Consider the following 20,005-nt stretch of genomic DNA (forward strand, 5'->3'; position numbering starts at 1 on the left):
ATGCGGGTCCATTGAACTCTATTACATGCAAAACGCTGCATTTTGCGGGTCCCCGACCCTTTCCAAAAATGCAGAGGCACAAAAATGCATTGATGTGAACATGTTCCATAGGAACCCATGTTAAAAAATTTCGCTGCATTTCTGCAAAATGCATCAAAAAATGCATTAGTGTGAATCGAGCCTAACAGTGCCACCAATCAGTGCCTATAAGTGCCCATCAGTGCTGCTTATCAGTGGACATCAGTGCTGCCAAACAGTGCCGCCAATCATTGCCCATCAGTGCTGCCAATCAGTGCCACCTATCAGTGCAGCTACTCAGTGTACAGCAGTAACTTAACAATAATAGTGGAACCCTCCAATGTATGGGAATCTCAATAAACTTCAATATTACCACAATACCAATGTCTGTAATATCTAAGGAAAAACAAAAAAACAAATAAAAGGAAGGAATGGGACTTTAAATGAACTATATGGCAGCAAAAGAGTATTCAGTGAGCAACAGATCTTTATTGGTATGATAGAATACAACAAACCATACTGGAATCAAATGATTAATATGCATGATAATGACAATACAAATATTGCTGGCAAAATGTTTCATGATGTAGCCACTGATAGCAATAATAAAATTGATAAACTTAATAATGAACATCATTCTTGTCTCATTATAGAGTAAAAATAAAGTTCCGTAGTTCACCATAGACAATTAGATAGTATCGGTGTAAAAAATTTAAGGTACTGCCTGCAGGACCTATAGCTTCACTGAACCTGTACAGGTGTGGGTAGAAGGATAACTTGATAATCAAGATATAAATGGGCAAGGACACGGCACCAAAAATCTCTATGCGTTTCGTGGCAGTGCACCACTTGTCAGGAGCATGAACGTGATATTCCTACAATGGGAGTATAAAAAGTCAATAAGTATCTACAAAAGCATAGACATAATAAGATAGAGAACCCCAACACCAGGATGTACTTACTGGTTGGGGTTGCAATTGGTTTGTAATATGGTGATGGGGGGTCGCAGGCCTCTGGGAACAATCTCTCACCGGGAGCCGAGGTGGGCATCTCAGCGGAGACGAAACACACAGGCAACCAGCCAGGGTAGGCATAAAACTACGAGGCATCTCTGGGGTAAAGTGAAAAATGATTGACAAACCAAGTGACAACAGTGGAAAGGGGTGAGGCTGAAGACAGAGAGCGAGTGCTAGTGGGTGAAAATGAGTGCTGAAATGAGAACTGGCAACCACCCGTTGCCAGCAGAAAAATAGTGACCAACAGATGAGGAGTAGGAAGGAGTGAAAAGTGGTACCAAGGGGGGTGAAGGTGAGTGCAGCAGATGAACAGAGGAAAAGGAGGGATAGTGTGTCGGGTTACCTCAGAGAGAAGAGGGATCAGAACATACGGAGGGGTGATCCGGACTATGTGCAGCCAGTGTACAGAGAGCCTCGAGTGACAGAGCCCCCCCTGAAGGCGTCTATATAAGGCAACCGCGGGAACGCCCACCAACATCATGCCGTGAGGCAGGGGGTGGAGAGCCGGCGCCTTCAGTCGGAACAGACATCTCCGGCTAGACGGCACCCGTGCGTCTCTCCCATTTGCCCACGAGTATGGAACCCAGCGAGCCATAACTGTGAAGGCGACTTAGGCGCCGCACTTATGGCGTGGAGTACGTGGCGCTGCCGCGCAGTGACAACGCATCCACCTCACCCAGGACTCAAGGATGCGGGGGGTGGGCGGAGGCCTGAGAAGCGCGTCATGGCTCCCGGGTAAGAGACAGAGCCAGAGGACTCTGCAACAATTTCAGTCACCTGGGGATGAAAAACTGTAAGGATTATGTCCATAAAATTAATAAGGGATATAAAGGGCAAGTAAACAGTAGCAAGGAACCTGCTTCCTCAGGAGTTTTAATAGAAGGAGTGTTGATCTGTAGAAAAATAAAAGGCTGATAAAGATGGGGCCGTACTCACCGAGTGAGTGGGTGAATACAACCCCATCTTTATCAGCCTTTTGATCAATCCGCAGAATTTGGGGAATGTCACAGTCCAATGTTTGTTGTTTGTTTTATGTATTGGGTATGATGTCTTATTATCCACTTTATTGCTTGAGGGCATGTGTGCTGCAGTTCCTTTTACTCCAGGCACTCATGCGTGCTTATATATGTATAAAGGTTTACACTCTTTCTGTATATTATTATTATGTTTATTTTTCTACAGATCAACACTCTTTCTATTGAAACTCCTGAGGAAGCAGGTTCCTCGCAAAACATGTAGAGTGAAAGATTGGATCATTATTAATATAAATCGCCTATAGTTGGGAGGATACTATACTACAATATTCAGTGTCTGAAGGGGAATATATATCTTTTTATGTTTCTTGCATTTTGTCGATTGTTGTTGACAAATGTATGTGAAAGGATTCTTTTAACTTAAGATTGGTGAAATATATATTATAATTTTAATAAAAATTTAGAGTTGTGAGTTTAGTTGTACTGTACCATGAAATTCCTGAGTGCCTCATTTTTTTCCAGATTTCGAATTTCTGATCTATAGGATGCAGGTACAGTTATTTAAACACATTTAAACAGTGTAGCACATACAACTAAACTTTCTCCTTAGATCTCACCAAAAACAATTAGCGCATACTTTATTCAAAACTAACCAGCATACTTTATGATAAAGATCTGTTGTTTGACTCTCTGGATTCAACATTCACAAACAGGTCAGCCATCAGAAATTTTGGGGCCCCTTACACAGTTTTAAGCCTGGGCTTCCTGGCCTGACCACCAACATTCCCCAGGGCCCGCCCATTGGCCGTTCCTTCAAATCCGCCCACTGGCCATCCCACAGTTCTTTGGTGCACCCACTTTTATTTTAACACTCTTACAACTTAATATATGAAAATAAACTCACTCCAGCAAAGGGCTGGCCCCATATATTCAGCAAAGAGACATCTCAATGCAGCAAACAGACATCCCAAACCAGCAAAGAGAGAGCCCCATATATTCAGCAAAGAGACAGCCCCATATATTCAGCAAAACAACAACTCCATGTATTCAGCACAGAGACATCCCTTTGAGTGCATAGGCTCTTTTTGGTTTGGGCCTGGGTAGCTGGGCCCCTTGGGACACCAGGGCCCCCTAAACGTGTATCAGCTGCCCCCCCCCCCCCCCCGCCGATGGGTCCTGTTCACAAAACCTAACAAACTAATAACTATGGGGTTTATTTACTAAAGCTGGTTAGTGCAATATCAGACTCACTTCTGCAAAGAAACCAATCAGCTTCTAACCTCAGATTGTTCAATTAAGCTTTGGCAATAAAACCTGGAAGCTGATTGGTCTCTATGCAGAAGTAAGCCTGATTTTGCACTCTCCAGCTTTAGTAAATAAACCCCTATGGATATTTTCATATCAGGCTTTTTCCTGCACTATATCTATACCTGGAAAATACTGGCTCAAACCAACAGGATAAAAAGTAAAGTGACTGAAATCTGTTTTGCTTGCGTCTATCTAGCAAGGTTACTCTGTGGTATAAGCAAGGAAGCTGAGATTTCTGCAGTGTGTAAATTGTGCTTTTAATATACAAAGATGCTGTACATACAAAACTATTACTGTATTAGGAATACAATACAAGACTGACAGATCTCTATAACAAGCAAAATGCCTATCAAATGAACAGCCTATAGTCTATATCAGTACAAATACACATAAAAGTTACTTATCTTCTGTTACTGTATGTTCGTGATCTCCATTGGCAACGAGGCTTCTTGGACACCAGGCAGTGTTGTTGTATCATGAGTGGCAGCTTCTGATCTTCAAAGCATGATGGTGTGTGTGTGTGTGTCCCTACTCACCCCCTTTTATGTGTCAGGCTGTTTGCCATAGCTAACAAACAACAGAAAACATGCCTGTTTACTGTAGCTGTAGAAACAATGGACTGTTGAAAACGGCATCTACATACCCATTGTCTAATCAGGCCAACACCTGACAGTAATCTAACAGTCATTCTTTCAGTTTGAGAGCTGAAAGGACCTCAAACAAGTACATTTCTTACTTGTTTACTGTAGCTATAGAGACAATAGCCTGTTAATTGAAATATCATTGTATACAACAATGATATTTACCCCCATTGTATAAAACAGCATTTGTTTGAGAAATCTACTCAAGCCAAAAACTGACAATATCTCTATGACCAACCACTATTGTGTAATGTTATGTCCCATGTATCTTAAGTCTGATTAATAAAAAAAAAATCATATTGTATTAAACGCAACACATTCCACCCTAGATTTTGTTTTTCCTTTCAGACTCCATACAGAAAATCTCTTCATTACTAAACTCATTCTAAACATTAATTTTCCTTGAATGCAACACCTCCCATTTCTGTCATTGAGAAGGTGTTTCAGTCTTTAACTAAAAGTTCATTAGAAAGTCCATTCTAAAGTTATTTAGAAACAAGTCCGGGCTTGTAATACATCAAAGGCCTTGCTCTCCACAGCTCTTGCGATCTTCCATCATTCTTTCCATCATGTAACCACTTTACTCTGGTCTTCCTATGGATCAAATCAGAGACAGCCTGTGGAGTGGAAAACAAAGTTCCTTCAGTTCCTTCTAATAATACATAAACAGTAGATCCAAACCCTTCAGCTACAATCTCTCCTCTAAATGGCTTCTTGCCTGGATATCTGACTAACACTTTGCCCCCTGCCTGTACCCACTTCTGACCCTCCCAAAGAACATCAATAGGGAGGAGAGGAAATATACTGATATTTCCCAGAAGATCACTGCTGTTTATTTTGGAAGGTTTGCTGTTATGTAGCCTCACTTTCCACTCTTGCTGAGAAGTATCCACTAACCAGTCAGAGTCCCAGCCACTGTCTTGAAGCTCATCTGTCAATGCAAATGTAACTTCAAACCTTCCTGCCAGATTCCCTCTCATTCCTAGATAGGCTTCAGCTTCAGATACGTCACTCTTGGTTTCTATGTCATGGGAAGCAGTAACATGTTATCTGTTAAGCCCTGTTCTTTCAGGAACCCTACATAAATACTGAACTCTGCACTCCAGCTGTGGAATCTGTGCCCCAGCCCCTACCATCCTCTCATATGGTGTGCTTTTGGCTATTAGCCTAGAATTTAACAACATGACTGCCTGTGTGATGACCCGATCCCACCCTCTTAGTGTATGTGTGGGTGTAAATTTGCATATCTGGTCCTTCAATAGCCCGTTGTATCTTTCAATCAAATCAGCTGCCTGTGGATGGTATGGGATGTGGCACAACCAGTACACTCCAGAATCTTTGGCCCACTGCTGTACTGTTGATCCACTGAAGTGTGAGCCATTATAACTTTGGACTTGTTTGGGACAACTATAAGCAATGACAAGTTTCTGGAGCAGTTGAAGCGTTGCAGCTTGATCTGCACATTTGCAAGGATGAACAAACATAAGTCCTGAATAGGTGTCCACTGCAGTGCAACAATATCTCAGTCCATTGCTTCCCTGGGGCAAGGGACCAATGAAGTAGGCCCCGAACAGGTACTTCTCTAGGGGCATGTATCTCTTCTGTGCCCCTGTCAGTTGTTTGGACCAGAATCCAATGGGTATTGCTCTCAGTCCTTTCTTTTCATTTGGCTGCCATAGACTCCAAGATATGGTACCATTCTGCTCCACTACATCCAGCTGAAATGGTACTCCTTGTCTCACGGGTCCTAATCCCTGATGCTGCAAAATAGCTTCTTTAGCAGCCAGGAATGCAGTTCGCTGCTCTGAGCCCCATGAGAACTCAGTCTTTTTCTGGTGACATTATATATAGGTCTCAGAATTAGTCCAAGATGTGGGATGAACAATCTCCAGAACCCCACAACTCCAATGAACTTCTGTGCATCCTTTTGGTAGTAGGGGGCGACAGCGCCTGGATAGTTTGCACAACTGTCTCTGGAATTTTCCTCTGCGGCCCAGTCCACATCATTCCCAGGAATTTCACTTCTGTGGCAGGTCCTTGGACTTTGTCTCTGTTGATAGCCCACCCTCTGTTCTCCAAGTGCTCTATCAACAAGTGCAGTGCTTCAGTTACATTTTCTTTTGACCCAGAGATCATGATGTCATCAATGTAGTGAAACACAGCTACTTTCAAATTCAGGGTACTTAAATCTCGGGCAATCAGTCCATGACAAATCATTGGAGAGTGAACATAGTCTTCAGGAAGCATGGTGAAAGTGTACAGGCGGCCGTCCCACACCATAGCAAACTGGTCCTGATACTCTGGGTCTATTAAAATCGAAAAGAAAGCATTAGCCAGGTCTATAACAGCATGATATTCTCCTGCATTTTTAGCAATTTTCTCAACAATTGAGATCATATCTGGTACAGCTGACTTCAATGGAGGTGCCACTTTGTTTAGACCTCTGTAATCAACAGTCATTCTATATGTCCCATCAGGTTTTTTTACTGGGAACACCGGAGATGGGAAAGGACTTACAGCAGGTCTAAGGATCCCTACTCTCAAATATTCTTGAATGGTCTCCCAAATTTCTTTGTGGCCTCCGGAAAGTCTGTACTGCTTGAGACAGAATGGCTTTTCTGGTGGAGGAATGTAGACAGGGGTCCATTTCACATGACCTCTGACCACAGCCTTCACCAGATACGCTTTATCAGGATACCCAAATGTGAATGTACCTCTTTCAGTCTGAATTGACTGACCTTGAAGTACATCCATCCCAAGAATATTTTCGGGTAACTCTGATACCAAAACATTTGTCATAAATCCTGATCCCTTGCCAATAGCCAATTTCACTCGTATCCTAACTGCTGGTGTAGTTTGCCCTCCCAAACCTTCTAAATAAATCAATTCTCCTTTGTGATGGGAAGGATTTCCTTGCAAAAGTGTAACTTCGGCTCTGCTATCAACTAAAGCCATTACATGTGTAGGAGAAGATGACTTCCCCCACCATACAGTGACAGGTGCATATGGGAGTCGGTCTCCTGCTGTCACTGCCCTCACGGCTATTACAGGAGACTCAACTTCCCTTCATAAAGGATAAGGAACCTCCCAATCCCCTTTTCTGATTCTCTCTAACTCCTCCCCAGGATAAAGGGATTTGGGTTCATGTTCAGTTTTGGGAATTGGTTTGGGGCTAACAGGAGGGGTTTGTTCTGTTTTCTCTAAGTCCAGGCTGCTGTTATCTTCACTAGGAGTAGTGTTTCTAACCCTGACAGTTTTCCCTACTAAATGTTTCCACCTCTTCAGCATTTCTGCAGTAGAAATGCCATCTATCTCATCTTTAGGTACTCCTGCCTTTAATAGGTCCACCCACATTTGTTTCCTAGAAATAACTAGCCTGGTTTTCTCTTCACCTCCTGTCTTCTCTACCCCATTCCCTTTCTTCTCTGTTCTTTTCTGCTTGTATTCTTCCTGTCTGGCCTTGACCTTATCTACTGCCCTGACAGGTTTTGTTTTAGTCTCCTCTAGCTCCCCCAACTGGCTTAAAAGGGTTGTGGCTTCATAAATCTTGCTGTTTAATCCCAGGCCTCCCAACAAGAACAATAATGGAGCCCTGAGATTAAATGGCGCAGACTTCATCAGCTTAGAGCGCAGAGCAGACGTAAAGGGTTCCATATCTGGACCCATTCAATCTGGAAACATATTTAATCCGTTATACAACCCATCTCACGTAACCTGGAAATACCCTCTCCTATTGCTCTCCATGAGTAGGTATTTTCCAGATCAGTAGGACTAGTGTATACTCGGACTATTCCATCTCTCACGAGGTCTAACAGTGAAAAATTCACGCTAAACTCTCGGGCTTTTTGCATTGCCTGACGCAATTGTGGATCATGGGTTAACACTCCCATAGTCACTGCTTCCTTACCTGACAAAACAACACTGTCCGCCCCTTCATCCCATAAGCATAGGAGCCAGGTCAATAGGGGTTCCCCAGACCTTTGTTTGTATTGTTTTGCCAGCTCATGGAGTTCAGTTTGTGTAAACTCTCGTACTTCTTCAAATTCAACATCTCTGGGGTTGCGATAATGCACCTCCTTATCTGCCATATCCTCTCTATCATGTTGCCGTTTCCTATGCTTAGTAATGAGAGGTCTGGCATACTTTTTCTTTCGCACAAGCAGATCATCATGTGAAATATCAAACTCTATCTCCTCATCCTCACTATCATTTGAGGAGAGCACATCCTCACAATCCCAATTTTGGGATGTGACAATGGCACGTACCCTAGCTTTACTAACAGGTTTGCGGCCCTTCCTTTTCCTTAAGGCATTCATTGATTTGGTCATGAGGGCTGCACACCGCTCTTGCAAATCATCAGCCCGACTAGCAGTTGAACGCACACACTCTGAAGCAACTGCTAGCTGGTCTTTTAATACCTTAACTTCTGCCTCTGCCTTCTCCCTTCTCTGTGATTCAGTGTAAATAGCATTAAGGAAATACCAGCCCACTGTGGACACTGTCCTCTTCTCTTTTTTACTTAAATCCAACCCCTTAAGGCTAAAATCTACAAAATGATATGAGACTTTATCACCCCAAGTCAGCTTCAAGGGAGAAGCATACTTCACAAATTCTTTAGCAAGAGGCTCCCACTCATTGTCTCTGGCCCAGATAGGTAAGCTGCACACTTCCTTCTGGCCACCAGAACCCTCTGCAGCCTTGCTTTTCCTAAACAGCTTACGCAGCATTTTACCTAGCACAAGCTACACAACACACTACAGAAAAACACGTCTGCTTCAGTTGAATTATAGCACAGATCGCGGACGAGCCCCCAAATGTTTTGCTTGCGTCTATCTAGCAAGGTTACTCTGTGGTATAAGCAAGGAAGCTGAGATTTCTGCAGTGTGTAAATTGTGCTTTTAATATACAAAGCTGCTGTACATACAAAACTATTACAATATTAGGAATACAATACAAGACTGACAGATCTCTATAACAAGCAAAATGCCTATCAAATGAACAGCCTATAGTCTATATCAGTACAAATACACTTAAAAGTTACTTATCTTCTGTTACTGTATGTTCGTGATCTCCATTGGCAACGATGCTTCTTGGACACCAGGCAGTGTTCTTGTATCATGAGTGGAAGCTTCTGATCTTCAAAGCATCAAAGGTGTGTGTGTGTGTCCCTACTCACCCCCTTTTATGTGTCAGGCTGTTTGCCATAGCTACCAATAACAGAAAACATGCCTGTTTACTGTAGCTGTAGAGACAATGGACTGTTGAAAACTGCATCTACGTACCCATTGTCTAATCAGGCCAACACCTGACAGTAATCTAACAGTCATTCTTTCAGTTTGACAGCTGAAAGGACCTCAAACAAGTACATTTCTTACTTGTTTACTGTAGCTATAGAGACAATAGCCTGTTAATTGAAATATCATTGAATGCAACAATGATATTTACCCCCATTGTATAAAACAGCATTTGTTTGAGAAATCTACTCAAGCCAAAAACTGACAATATCTCTATGACCAACCACTATTGTGTAATGTTATGTCCCATGTATCTTAAGTCTGATTAATAAAAAAAAATCATATTGTATCAAATGCAACACAAATCCTTTCTTTTCTGAGGAGTCAGATTAACACATTGGTATGTTTGTGGTCAGGTCCAACCCTTTTTCAATCCACCTGAACTAAAAGTGGAGTTCTGTGTGCCGGTCTTTTAGGATATGTTACCTCTGTCATTACATTTACCGCTCTGAGGTCATCTTTCTGTGAGAGCAGGGAGTCACAAAGGCACAATGTTGGGGTGATGATATCAGCGACACTCCCTGACTCATACATGACCACCTAGCACCATAGAAGAGGCAAAGAAGAAGGATTCTGTGTTTTACGTGACTGGCAAGAAGAAATCTAAAAAAGGGAGTTAAGCCTGCAAAATATCAGATACCAATACCAATAGTTATTGGTGGAAGAGTGACATGCCATACAGTATATTGCCCTTATAATCTGGTTTAGGAGACAAAAACTGCACTCTGTAGTAAGGTGTGTCTGATGTTTCTTATTAAAACTCAACCTAAACTAAGCCAACTATGGCTACACCAAATCTCTGAGTCAACATTTGGCAAACACAGATAATAATTAATATAAAAAAAGTCTATTTATCTTAGTTATTAGTAAGACTGTTACACCCAGCCATGGCAATTCCACCGGGGTATTTACTTAGAGATAAAGGTTTCCTATAAAAGCTGCAGCAAACCTCAGAAGCTTCACTCTGCCTACAACCTCTGACCAAACTCTGCCGCTGCCCAGGTGACTGTTTGCAAGGATGACAAAACTGGAGACCGAGCTTCTTCAGATTATAGAAATCTTTAACAAATATGCCATAACAGAAGGCAAAAAAGAAACTTTAACCATTGAGCAGTTGAAAAAAATGATGGAAAAAGAGTTGCCTGGATTCCTTCAGGTATGAATTTGCTAAAGTATATGATGGGTTATATCAGGGCGGGCTGGGCCGGGGGTCAGGGATGCAATTGCCCCCTGGGCCGCTCTTATATGCTGTGCAAAGGCTGCTGTTTCGTCAGCTCAAAACCGCACACGCGCAGTTCTTGAGCTGGCCGAGTCTAGTACTGTGAGCCAGCCATGTCTCAGGGCTGACAGTCTGTGTTACAAAGCACAGCACAGCCCCGCCCAGCCCCTCCCTCCTCCACACGAATGGCTGGCAGAGGCTGGACCTGCTCTCTCTTTCCCCGCCCACACTCCCGGCAGCCCCGCCCACACTCCAGGCAGCCCGTGTGCTGTCTGTGAAGAGGATGTGTGGGCGGTAAAATTAAATCTGAGCAGTCGGCTGGAATCCAGCGAGTCTCCTCAGGCTGGGACCGTACAAGTAAGTGAGCTCCTCCCTCTCTCTGCAGCCAAAAAGTTTTTTTCTCTAGCAGCCTGTGACAGTACCTCGCCCTCCTAGGTGTTATGATGTGGGCTCTCACTGGCATGCTGCAGTTTGGCGGCAATGCTGGCAGTCTTCCTGCATGTTGCCCCTGGCCCTATAGAGGTTGCACATTTACTGCATGTTCTGAAAGTTCACAAAACGTCCTCCATGCTGCATATTTGGTGCACTTTTAGAAAATGCTGCAAAATGTGAAGTGCAACCTAAAAGAAGTCTGAGGGACTGCGGCTAAGGAAACCCACCAGTACACCCGCACTGCAGCCAAACACAGCACACCAGTGTGAGCCCAAATGCTTGTATTCACTTGCAGCAGGCACTGCCACTCCTCTGAAAAGTGATCCATGCTCAGGTCACTTTTCAGAGGCATTTGACAGGCAGTGATGAGTTGATATTACATTCCATCCCTGCCTGTTTTAACCCCCTAAATGCTAATCCCTGCATGTAATGGCACAGTTCACTTTGAACTCCACCTTATTTCCATTACTCTCTGTAGGTATTAGATGGGCTCTCACCTTATTGTTTGCACATCTAATACCTAAGGGTACTTTCACACTGGAGTGGTGTGGGCGGTAGTGGTAAAGCGCTGCTCGTTTTAGTGTCGCTTTTACCTTTGTTTTAGTTTTACCCCCGCTAGGGGCCGAAGAAAGGGTTAAAACTGCCCGTGTTGCATTCATTTCAATGGGCAGGGCACCTCTCCCAAACCGCCCCAATAATGCCGCTTGAAGGACTTTTCAGAATGTCTCGCAAGCGCACCGCCCCAGTGTGAGAGCACTCGGGGCTTTCACACTGGGGTGGCATGAGAGGCAGTTTACAGGCGCTATTTTTAGCACTAAAACGCCTGTAAAGCGTCTTCAGTGTGAAAGTACCCTAAAGAGAGTTCTGGAAATAAGGTGGAGTTCAAAGTGAATTTCTACACCTAAGTGGAGCACCCCTTTCAGAAGATTTGAGGATATTATTAAACCCAGAGACTGGTGGACTTAGGCCACCATAGACAGATTGAAATTTCTGCTGAACTGGCAGAATTTCAATCTATCTATGTGCATACTGGTTGTACAGAATTCGATCTATCAACTGACTTCGGTACAACTGACTTCAGTACAAATAGCGTCTTTATTTATTTTTTTGGCGATCACTGCTGGCTGCTATAGCTGCCGGCAGTGATCACTGTATTCTGATGGCTTGGAAACTTTCACCTCAGAACACACACCAACACATGGCTCTTATGGAAGCTTGATAAATCAAGTGCCAGTCTTCCCTAGCATTACACCTGTGGGGCTGTGACCAAGTCTGGGCACAGGCTCCTGGAAATACAGGAGGGTGGCCAGTAAGAGGAGAGCTGGGATATGACATTACTTCATATCCCTGCCACTCCTAAACCTGCTCAACTGCAGCACCAGGCCCACCACGCCCTTAATCTGGCCGGTGCTCTGGCATGCGCCTGCATGTGCTTCTCTCACTGCATGGTCTCTCTGTGCAGGCAGTGTGAAGCGGTCTCTCTCTCTCTGTGCAGGCAGTGCGAAGTGGTCTCTCTCTCTCTGTGCAGGCAGTGCAAAGCGGTCTCTCTCTCTCTGTGCAGGCAGTGCGAAGCGGTCTCTCTCTCTGTGCAGGCAGTGCGAAGCGGTCTCTCTCTCTGTGCAGGCAGTGCGAAGTTGCCTCTCTCTCTCTGTGCAGGCAGTGTGAAGCGGTCTCTCGCCCTCTCTATGTACAGGGAATGTGGTGAGCTGATTTGGTGGTTCAATGGGCCACTTGATTGGACTTGCCCCCCAGACCTAAGGCTGCCAGCCCTCCCCTGGTTATATGTATGCATGAGGAGTTATCCAAAGATGAGTAGACTGTATAAAGAATACATCCTCCAGACCGCAATGTGTATCTGTAGCCACAAAGCTTTTGTTTTTAAAAAGTAGGGAGGAGATAGCAATAATAAACTGACAGAGGTTCTGTCTGTGTTCCCACAAGAGTATCACCCTCTCTGTTTCTGATGACAACTGTTTAAGAGTTCATGTTGGGCGTTTAACTTAAACGCTGTTTTCCATTCGATTGCCTACAGCTGGAATGGAATGCAAACGAGCTGGGAGTTTAATTTAACCGCTGTGTTTTCCATTTGATTGCATGCAGCTGTAATGGAATGGAAAACGTAGCAATTGACATGAAAGTTATGTTTGACCTGCTTTGCCTGCAGTTCAAATGCACCTTATTAGGACATGCCGTGTCTACAGAATCTAGGGTTGCGACCTCATCCCTTTAATACCAAACATATTAATTACCAGTTGACCACCTGCTCCTCCTCAGCAAACTACACTCCCTTGACCTCTGTGATTCTGCTTTATCCTGGTTCTCCTCCTACCTATCTCAGCGCACTTTCAGTGTCACTTACAACTCCATCTCCTCCGCTCTTCATCCTCTCTCTGTTGGGGTACCCCAAGGTTCCATCCTTGGGCCCCTCCTATTCTCGCTCTATACCTCTTCCCTGGGCCAGTTCATAACCTCCCATGGCTTCCAATACCACCTCTATCCAGATGACACCCAGATCTATCTCTCCACTCCTCAACTTACCCCCTCGATCTCCTCACGGATCTCAAACTTACTGAATGACATATCGGTATGGATGTCACACCACTTTCTCAAACCCAATCTTTCTAAAACCGAGCTTGTTATATTTCCTCCGTCCCAGTCCCCCCCCCCCCCCCCATGACTTTACCATTAAGATCAACAGCACAACCATTGGTCCCTCCACACATGCCAGGGTGCTGGGTGTAATCCTTGACTCTCCTTCAGACCCCACATCCAATCACTGGCTAAATCCTGCCGCCTTAGGGGGGAGGTGATGGGAGGAGCAGACGTGTGAGGTGAGAGCTCCCTCACACACCCGGACCAGAGAGAAAGAGCTGCACCTGACATGCTTGATTAGAAGCAGACAGTCACAGCTTCAGCTGTTGTTTTGAACACAGAGACAGAAGGTGAAAGGAGAGAAGAAAGCGAAGGAACCATTGCGGAGGAGGAGGAGGAGATGAACACTCGTAGGCGTGCAGCCCTCCAGCCAGCTGGGGGAGGAAGCAGGAGTGTGACTGGCAGACTGAGGGCGTACATGACGCCACAAAGAGGGGAGAACATCGGCGGTACGGCAGAAGCAGGGATGCGCCGGTACGGAAGCCCTGATACTGGAGGATCTTAGAGGAAAGCCGGTCGCGGCTCACCCATGCTACGTACTGCACATATCCACAGCCCACAGAATTGGAGCCCACCAACAAATGGGAGAGGCAGGCGGATGTCTGGAGGGGGAGAGGAACGGATTGGAGGTAGCGGCAGCGGACATACAGCGCCCACCAAACTGGAACAAAGGAGCAGCCCACAGACATCCAAAGGTATGGAAGAAATTTGGTGGGGGAATTGGCTTAAAAAAGGCAAGGAGGCACAATATGAGCTGGTGGACGCCTTGATAGAACAAAAGTTGGAGATATCAAGGCTTCTTAAGAATACGGAGACACAAGTAGCAAAGAAATTGGGAAGCACCCCAAAAGAAAGCTCAAGTGACCCACTAATAACTGACACTCCATTAGCATATCCAGAGGGAGACGACCAGGGCTACACGGAGGTAGAGGTGGGACCCCTAGAGACAGATCATAAATTAGAAGGAATAACATCAGGTGCATTCCCTGCTGAGCTGATGGGAGGTGCCGCTAAGGAGTATATATTCCGCACAGAGGACAATGAGACAGAGACAGAACCAGTAAGGAGTGGCAATGAACAGGACTTTAGAGATATGAGAGAACTAATAAGAGCATTACCCACAAAAACAGACATACAAGAACTGATATCCACAGTGGAGAGGTCATGTAAGCAAGCAGTGGAAGACCTCAGGGTAGAAATAGTGGCAGTGGGAAATAGAGTGGAAGTGCTGGAAGAAGGCCAAGATCAAATTAAACAAGCTATAGGAGAAGTTCAGGATATCATTAAACAGCAAGAAGATATGTTGAATACATATAGAGACCAATTAGATGATATCGAGAACAGGGACCGCCGGCAGAACATAAGGATACGGGACCTAAATGAGAAATATAATAATAAAGATCTGCTAGCAACAGTACAGAAACTTTTCTCACAGATTTTGGGGCCGAGCATGTTGGAACCAGTGGAAATAGATAGAGTCCACTGTATTAATCCTCTTGTAAAGCAAAATAAAGAAAGGCCAAAGGAAGTGATATGTAAAATTCATAAATACTCCGTGAAGGAGATTATAATGAGGACGGTACAGGACACACCCTTAATTAAATTTGAAGAGACACAAATTGCTTTATTCCCTGACATAACACGCAGAACTTTAATGCAACGCAAAATGGTGCGTCCATTACTAGAAGCAATGCGGAAGGCTGAAATTAGATATAGATGGGGATTTCCTTTTGGATTAATAGCCACACGAGATGGGAAAACGGCGGCACTCCATACAAAAGATGATTTAAAAAAGTTTGTGGAGATATTGGACCTCCCGCTAATTGACTTTGCAGATTGGAGAAGAAACAATATAAATAGCACAATACAACGCCCTGAACCTTGGTCTCAAGTTCCAGAGAAAAGCCGACAAAAGACTTAAATAAAGAATTTAAATAGAAATGTTCCGAAGCGCTGAGGAGGAGACGGGGGGGATATCTTTTTTTTTCCCCTTTCCCCCTTTTTTTTATTTTTACCCTTTTTTTTACCAACCCCCCCCCCCCCTTTTTTCCATTTCTTTCCTCCCTTTCCTCCTCAGTGCTGAGCATAGAAAAATTGTAATAGAATGAAAAGGAAGCAGCTATATAAAAATAAATTAGAAAGAATGGTCCGGGGTATAAATGAGGGAAAGGGTACCCTCAGTACAAATAGGTAGGTCCTGATGAGGGATTGAATAATCTGCATTAAGCAGAGGAATGGGAGGGTGAAGGTAGGGCTGGGAATGCCCGCAGGGAATTAACCTCCTGGTAGATGGTACACCCTAAGCAGCAGGGTGTTATGTTGTGGTAGATGTGGATTTTTAGAATTTAGTACAAATTCCCTAATAGAAAAGGAAAAGATAATAGTTGGCAATGGGTTAAAAAAGCGTGGATTCTGTACATTTTTGGAGAAAATAAATGATGGATAACTCATTGAAGATTATGACATATAATGTAAGGGGGTTGAGTTCACCCCAAAAAAGGGGCCGCCTATGGCAGGAGGTGCGTCACCAGGCGGTGGATATAATCTACATGCAGGAGATGCACTTCATGCCGGGATCGGTTCCTAAGCTACCATTATCTCACTATAACCAATGGTTCCATACACTATCTCCTATCGCAAAGGCAAGGGGCATATCTATAGCTTTTGGGAAAACATGTCCATTGATTTCCACAGCAGTACAAACAGACCCAGAGGGGAGGTTTTTATTTATTAAAGGAACTTTGTATGGGTTTTATTATACGTTTGTTTCCTTATATGCCCCAAACAATGGCACGGTAGATTTCCTATTAAAAATGTTAAGAAAGTTGGAGAAGTTCAGGGAGGGATGCGTAATTTTTTGGGGGGGGAGGGGGATTTTAATATTATTTTAGACCCTGAATTAGATACTACATCAAGAAAAACAGTTTTCTCATATAAAGCACTTAAACAATTAAAAAAATATTTACGAAGTCTCCACCTGGTGGATGGTTGGGGGGTCTTTAATGAGAGGATGAAAGACTATAGCTACTACTCAAAGACCCATAAAGTATATTCTAGATTGGATCTATTCATGGTCGACCAGTATTATCTGGAATATGTTAGAGCCGTGACAATAGAACCAATAACAATCTCCGATCATGCACCAGTGGTGATGAAGTTTCTTCCGGTATCTGTGAGTCAACGGGAGCGAATATGGCAATTAAATGAGTCATTGTTAGAAGACGAGCAGATAGCGGAGGATATATGGAAGAAAATGATAAGTTATTTCAAAGAAAATACAGCAGGAGAGGTATCACAACAAATTATATGGGAAGCCCACAAGGCCATCATTAGGGGGGAGCTGATAGCTCATGGGTCGCAAGTTAAGAAAAAGAAAAGGAAGGAGATGGAGGATTTATTAAGAAATATACATGAGTTAGAGATCAAACATAAAAACAGTCTTGACCCTGAGGAAGCTAAACAGCTGAAAACTCTTAGAATAAAACTCTCCACATATCTTTATAGAAGGGATAAGGATAAATATAGATTCTTCGCACATAGATTTTATGAACATGGGAACAAATGTGGTAAACTATTAGCCAGACAATTAAAAAAACAACAAGAAATTTCCAACGTTCATAATACGAATAGGTAATAAACAGATAATAGACACAAAATCCAATGCTATGGAATTTGAGCAGTTCTACAAGGGCCTATATAATATCCAACCAAATTCATCAGGATTGGAAGAAGGGATTCAAGTGGAGGAAATTAGAAATTATATTAAAGAATCTGCATTATCACCCCTCACTTTGAAAGTGGTGGAGAGGTTAGAGGAGCAGATTACAGTAGAGGAAATAAAAAATGCAATCAAAAATTTAGCAATGGGGAAGAGTCCAGGGCCGGATGGTCTAACAAATGCATATTATAAAAAATGTATTAATATCTTGACTATACCAATTTGCAATTATTTTAACCAACTTACAGCTACCAACCCGTTACCCCCAGAAGCTTTGCCGCCTTTTGTGACAGTAATACCAAAATCTGGGAAAGACCCACAATACTGCGCAAACTATAGACCTATCTCCCTTTCTAATTCAGATACCAAATTACTAGCAAAAATTCTAGCGACTAGATTACAGGATAAAGTAATACAGTTGGTACACTCTGATCAAATGGGGTTTTTGATGGGACAAGAAACTAAGGATAACACCATCCGGGCCATTCCTGTTTTCCATTGGATACAGAATGGACCTAATAAAACACCAAGGGTAGTGCTATCAATGGATGCCGAAAAAACTTTTGATAGAGTGAACTGGATATTTATGATGGAAGAACTAAGAGGAATAGGGCTGGGGGAACGGATGATGGGGTGGGTATCAGCACTATATGCTGGACCAAGGGCAAGGGTAAAAGTTAATGGGACCCTATCAGGAGGTCTGGATATACAAAACAGTAAAAGGCAAGGGTGTCCACTGTTCCCAATATTATTTGCCCTCATGTTAGAACCTTTCCTATGCAAAATAAGGGAAAACAAAGGAATAAGGGGAGTAGAAATAGGACCTAGAGAGTACAGAGTATCAGCTTACGCTGACGATTTGTTATTTTTCCTTTCAAAACCCCAATAATCCATTAAAGAAGTGATGCAGGAGGTGACAAAATATGGCAAATTATCAAACTTTAAAATAAATTTGGAGAAATCGGTATTACTACCCTGTCATATGCCATCAACATTAACTACATCTCTGCAAAACAAATACCCGCTTATCTGGAACAGGAAATCTTCTATTTTATTTGGGAGTACATATATCTGGGGATGTAAAACTACTATATGAACAAAATTATAGTCCCTTACTTGCCAAAATAATAGAGGATTTGCATAGCTGGAAAAGACATATGTTAACAATGTTTGGGAGGATCAACACCCTTAAAATGAACATAATACCTAGATTATTATATATACTGTACACAGTAACCATACCACTCCCCCAAGTATTTTTTAAAAAGGTACGTAAAGATTTCCTATCCTTCATATGGAAGAATGGAAAAGCTAGAATAGCATATAACATCTTACGCAGAAGGAAAGAGGAGGGAGGAGTAGGGTTGCCAGACATTGCAATGTATTACAAAGCAATGATTCTGGTACGCATACTAAATGGGTGTCATGACTCTGAAAACAAAGCATGGGTGTTGATTGAAAAAAACATGGTAGAAAGCTATTTAGCGGGGGCACCATGGATACCAGCCAAGGACAGGGGACTATCTAAATGGACATCTCCATTAACTCAAAACACACTGGCAGTATGGGATAGAATAAATAAAACGGGTAAATATGCTCCTAAGATAGCTCCTTTAGCCCCATTGGGGGGTTATCCATGGTTCCCCCCTGGAGAAGTAAAGGGAGCGCTAGGTCCATGGGAATCAGGAGGGAACACAATTTGTGCTTAAGATATGCCCCCCTAGGCACTCTTATGTCCCAAGTAGAACTGATATCATTACAAGGAGACATGAGGATGGCGGGATGGAGATATAACCAAATGCGAAACTTTAAAAAAAAAAATAGAACACCAAATAAGGCCCCAAAATACGTTAACCACATTTGAGAAGATGTGTATGAAGATATCAGAACCCAATCATTTATTGTCACAGATGTATAAACTAATGCTTAGTGAACAAGAAACCACAACACCATATTTTATTAACCACTTGCCGACCGCCTAACGCAGATATACTGTGGCAGAATGGGATGGGCAGGCAAAATCACATACCTGGTACGTGATCTGCTTCCTGCGGGCGGGGGGCGCGTAGTGCCCCCCCCCGATGCCGGAGGCGGTCATCATCGTTAGGGGAGCGATCCATGCTGAGGGGGAGACCACTCATTCGTGGCCACCCCCTTGCGATCGCTCCCAACAAATGAATATCTTCCTCTGCTGCTGTAATGTAAACAGCGGCAGAGGAAGTGATGTCACCTCTCCTCACGACGGTATTTTCCGTTCTGCCGCCGTGGAGAGAAGTCATCTAAGTGCACAACACTACACATACAGTAAAACACACTAGGCACACATTTCTCCCCCCATCACCCCCCGATCACCCCCTGTCAGAGTGACACCAATAGCAGTTTTTTTTTTTTCTGATTACTGCATTGGTGTCAGTTTGTGACAGTTATAAGTTGTAGGGCAATTAGTGTTAGGCCCCCTTTAGGTCTAGGGTACCCCCCTAACCGCCCTAATAAAGTTTTAACCCCTTGATCACACCCTGTCGCCAGTGTCACTAAGCGATCATTTTTCTGATCGCTGTATTAGTGTCACTGGTGACGCTAGTTAGGAAGATAAGTATTTAGGTTCGCCGTCAGCATTTTATAGCGTCAGGGACCCCTATATACTACCTAGTAAAGGTTTTAACCCCTTGATTGCCCCCTAGTTAACCCTTTCACCAGTGATCACCGTATAACTGTTACGGGTGACGCTGGTTA

At 43.5% G+C, this 20,005-nt stretch overlaps 1 protein-coding gene and 1 long non-coding RNA gene across 2 annotated transcripts in view; one reads left to right on the top strand and one right to left on the bottom strand.

Moving 5' to 3' along the window:
• Positions 1-374: 374 nt before the first annotated feature.
• Positions 375-1,484, bottom strand: LOC141117585 (uncharacterized). The gene is made up of 3 exons (XR_012237178.1): positions 1,378-1,484; positions 981-1,129; positions 375-893 (listed from the first exon to the last, which is right to left on the bottom strand). It is a non-coding gene; the product is annotated as an uncharacterized lncRNA (long non-coding RNA).
• An 8,648-nt stretch (positions 1,485-10,132) lies between these two features.
• Positions 10,133-20,005, top strand: part of LOC141117578 (protein S100-P-like) — a 28,702-nt gene continuing 18,829 nt past the window's right edge. Inside the window, exon 1 of the mRNA XM_073610494.1 lies at positions 10,133-10,407. Coding sequence (XP_073466595.1) covers positions 10,270-10,407 — 138 coding nt within the window. The 5' untranslated portion in view covers positions 10,133-10,269. The remainder of the gene's footprint in view (positions 10,408-20,005) is intronic.

Source organism: Aquarana catesbeiana, linkage group LG01 (assembly GCF_042186555.1).
Source record: "Aquarana catesbeiana isolate 2022-GZ linkage group LG01, ASM4218655v1, whole genome shotgun sequence".
In the NCBI taxonomy this organism is placed as follows: domain Eukaryota; kingdom Metazoa; phylum Chordata; class Amphibia; order Anura; family Ranidae; genus Aquarana; species Aquarana catesbeiana.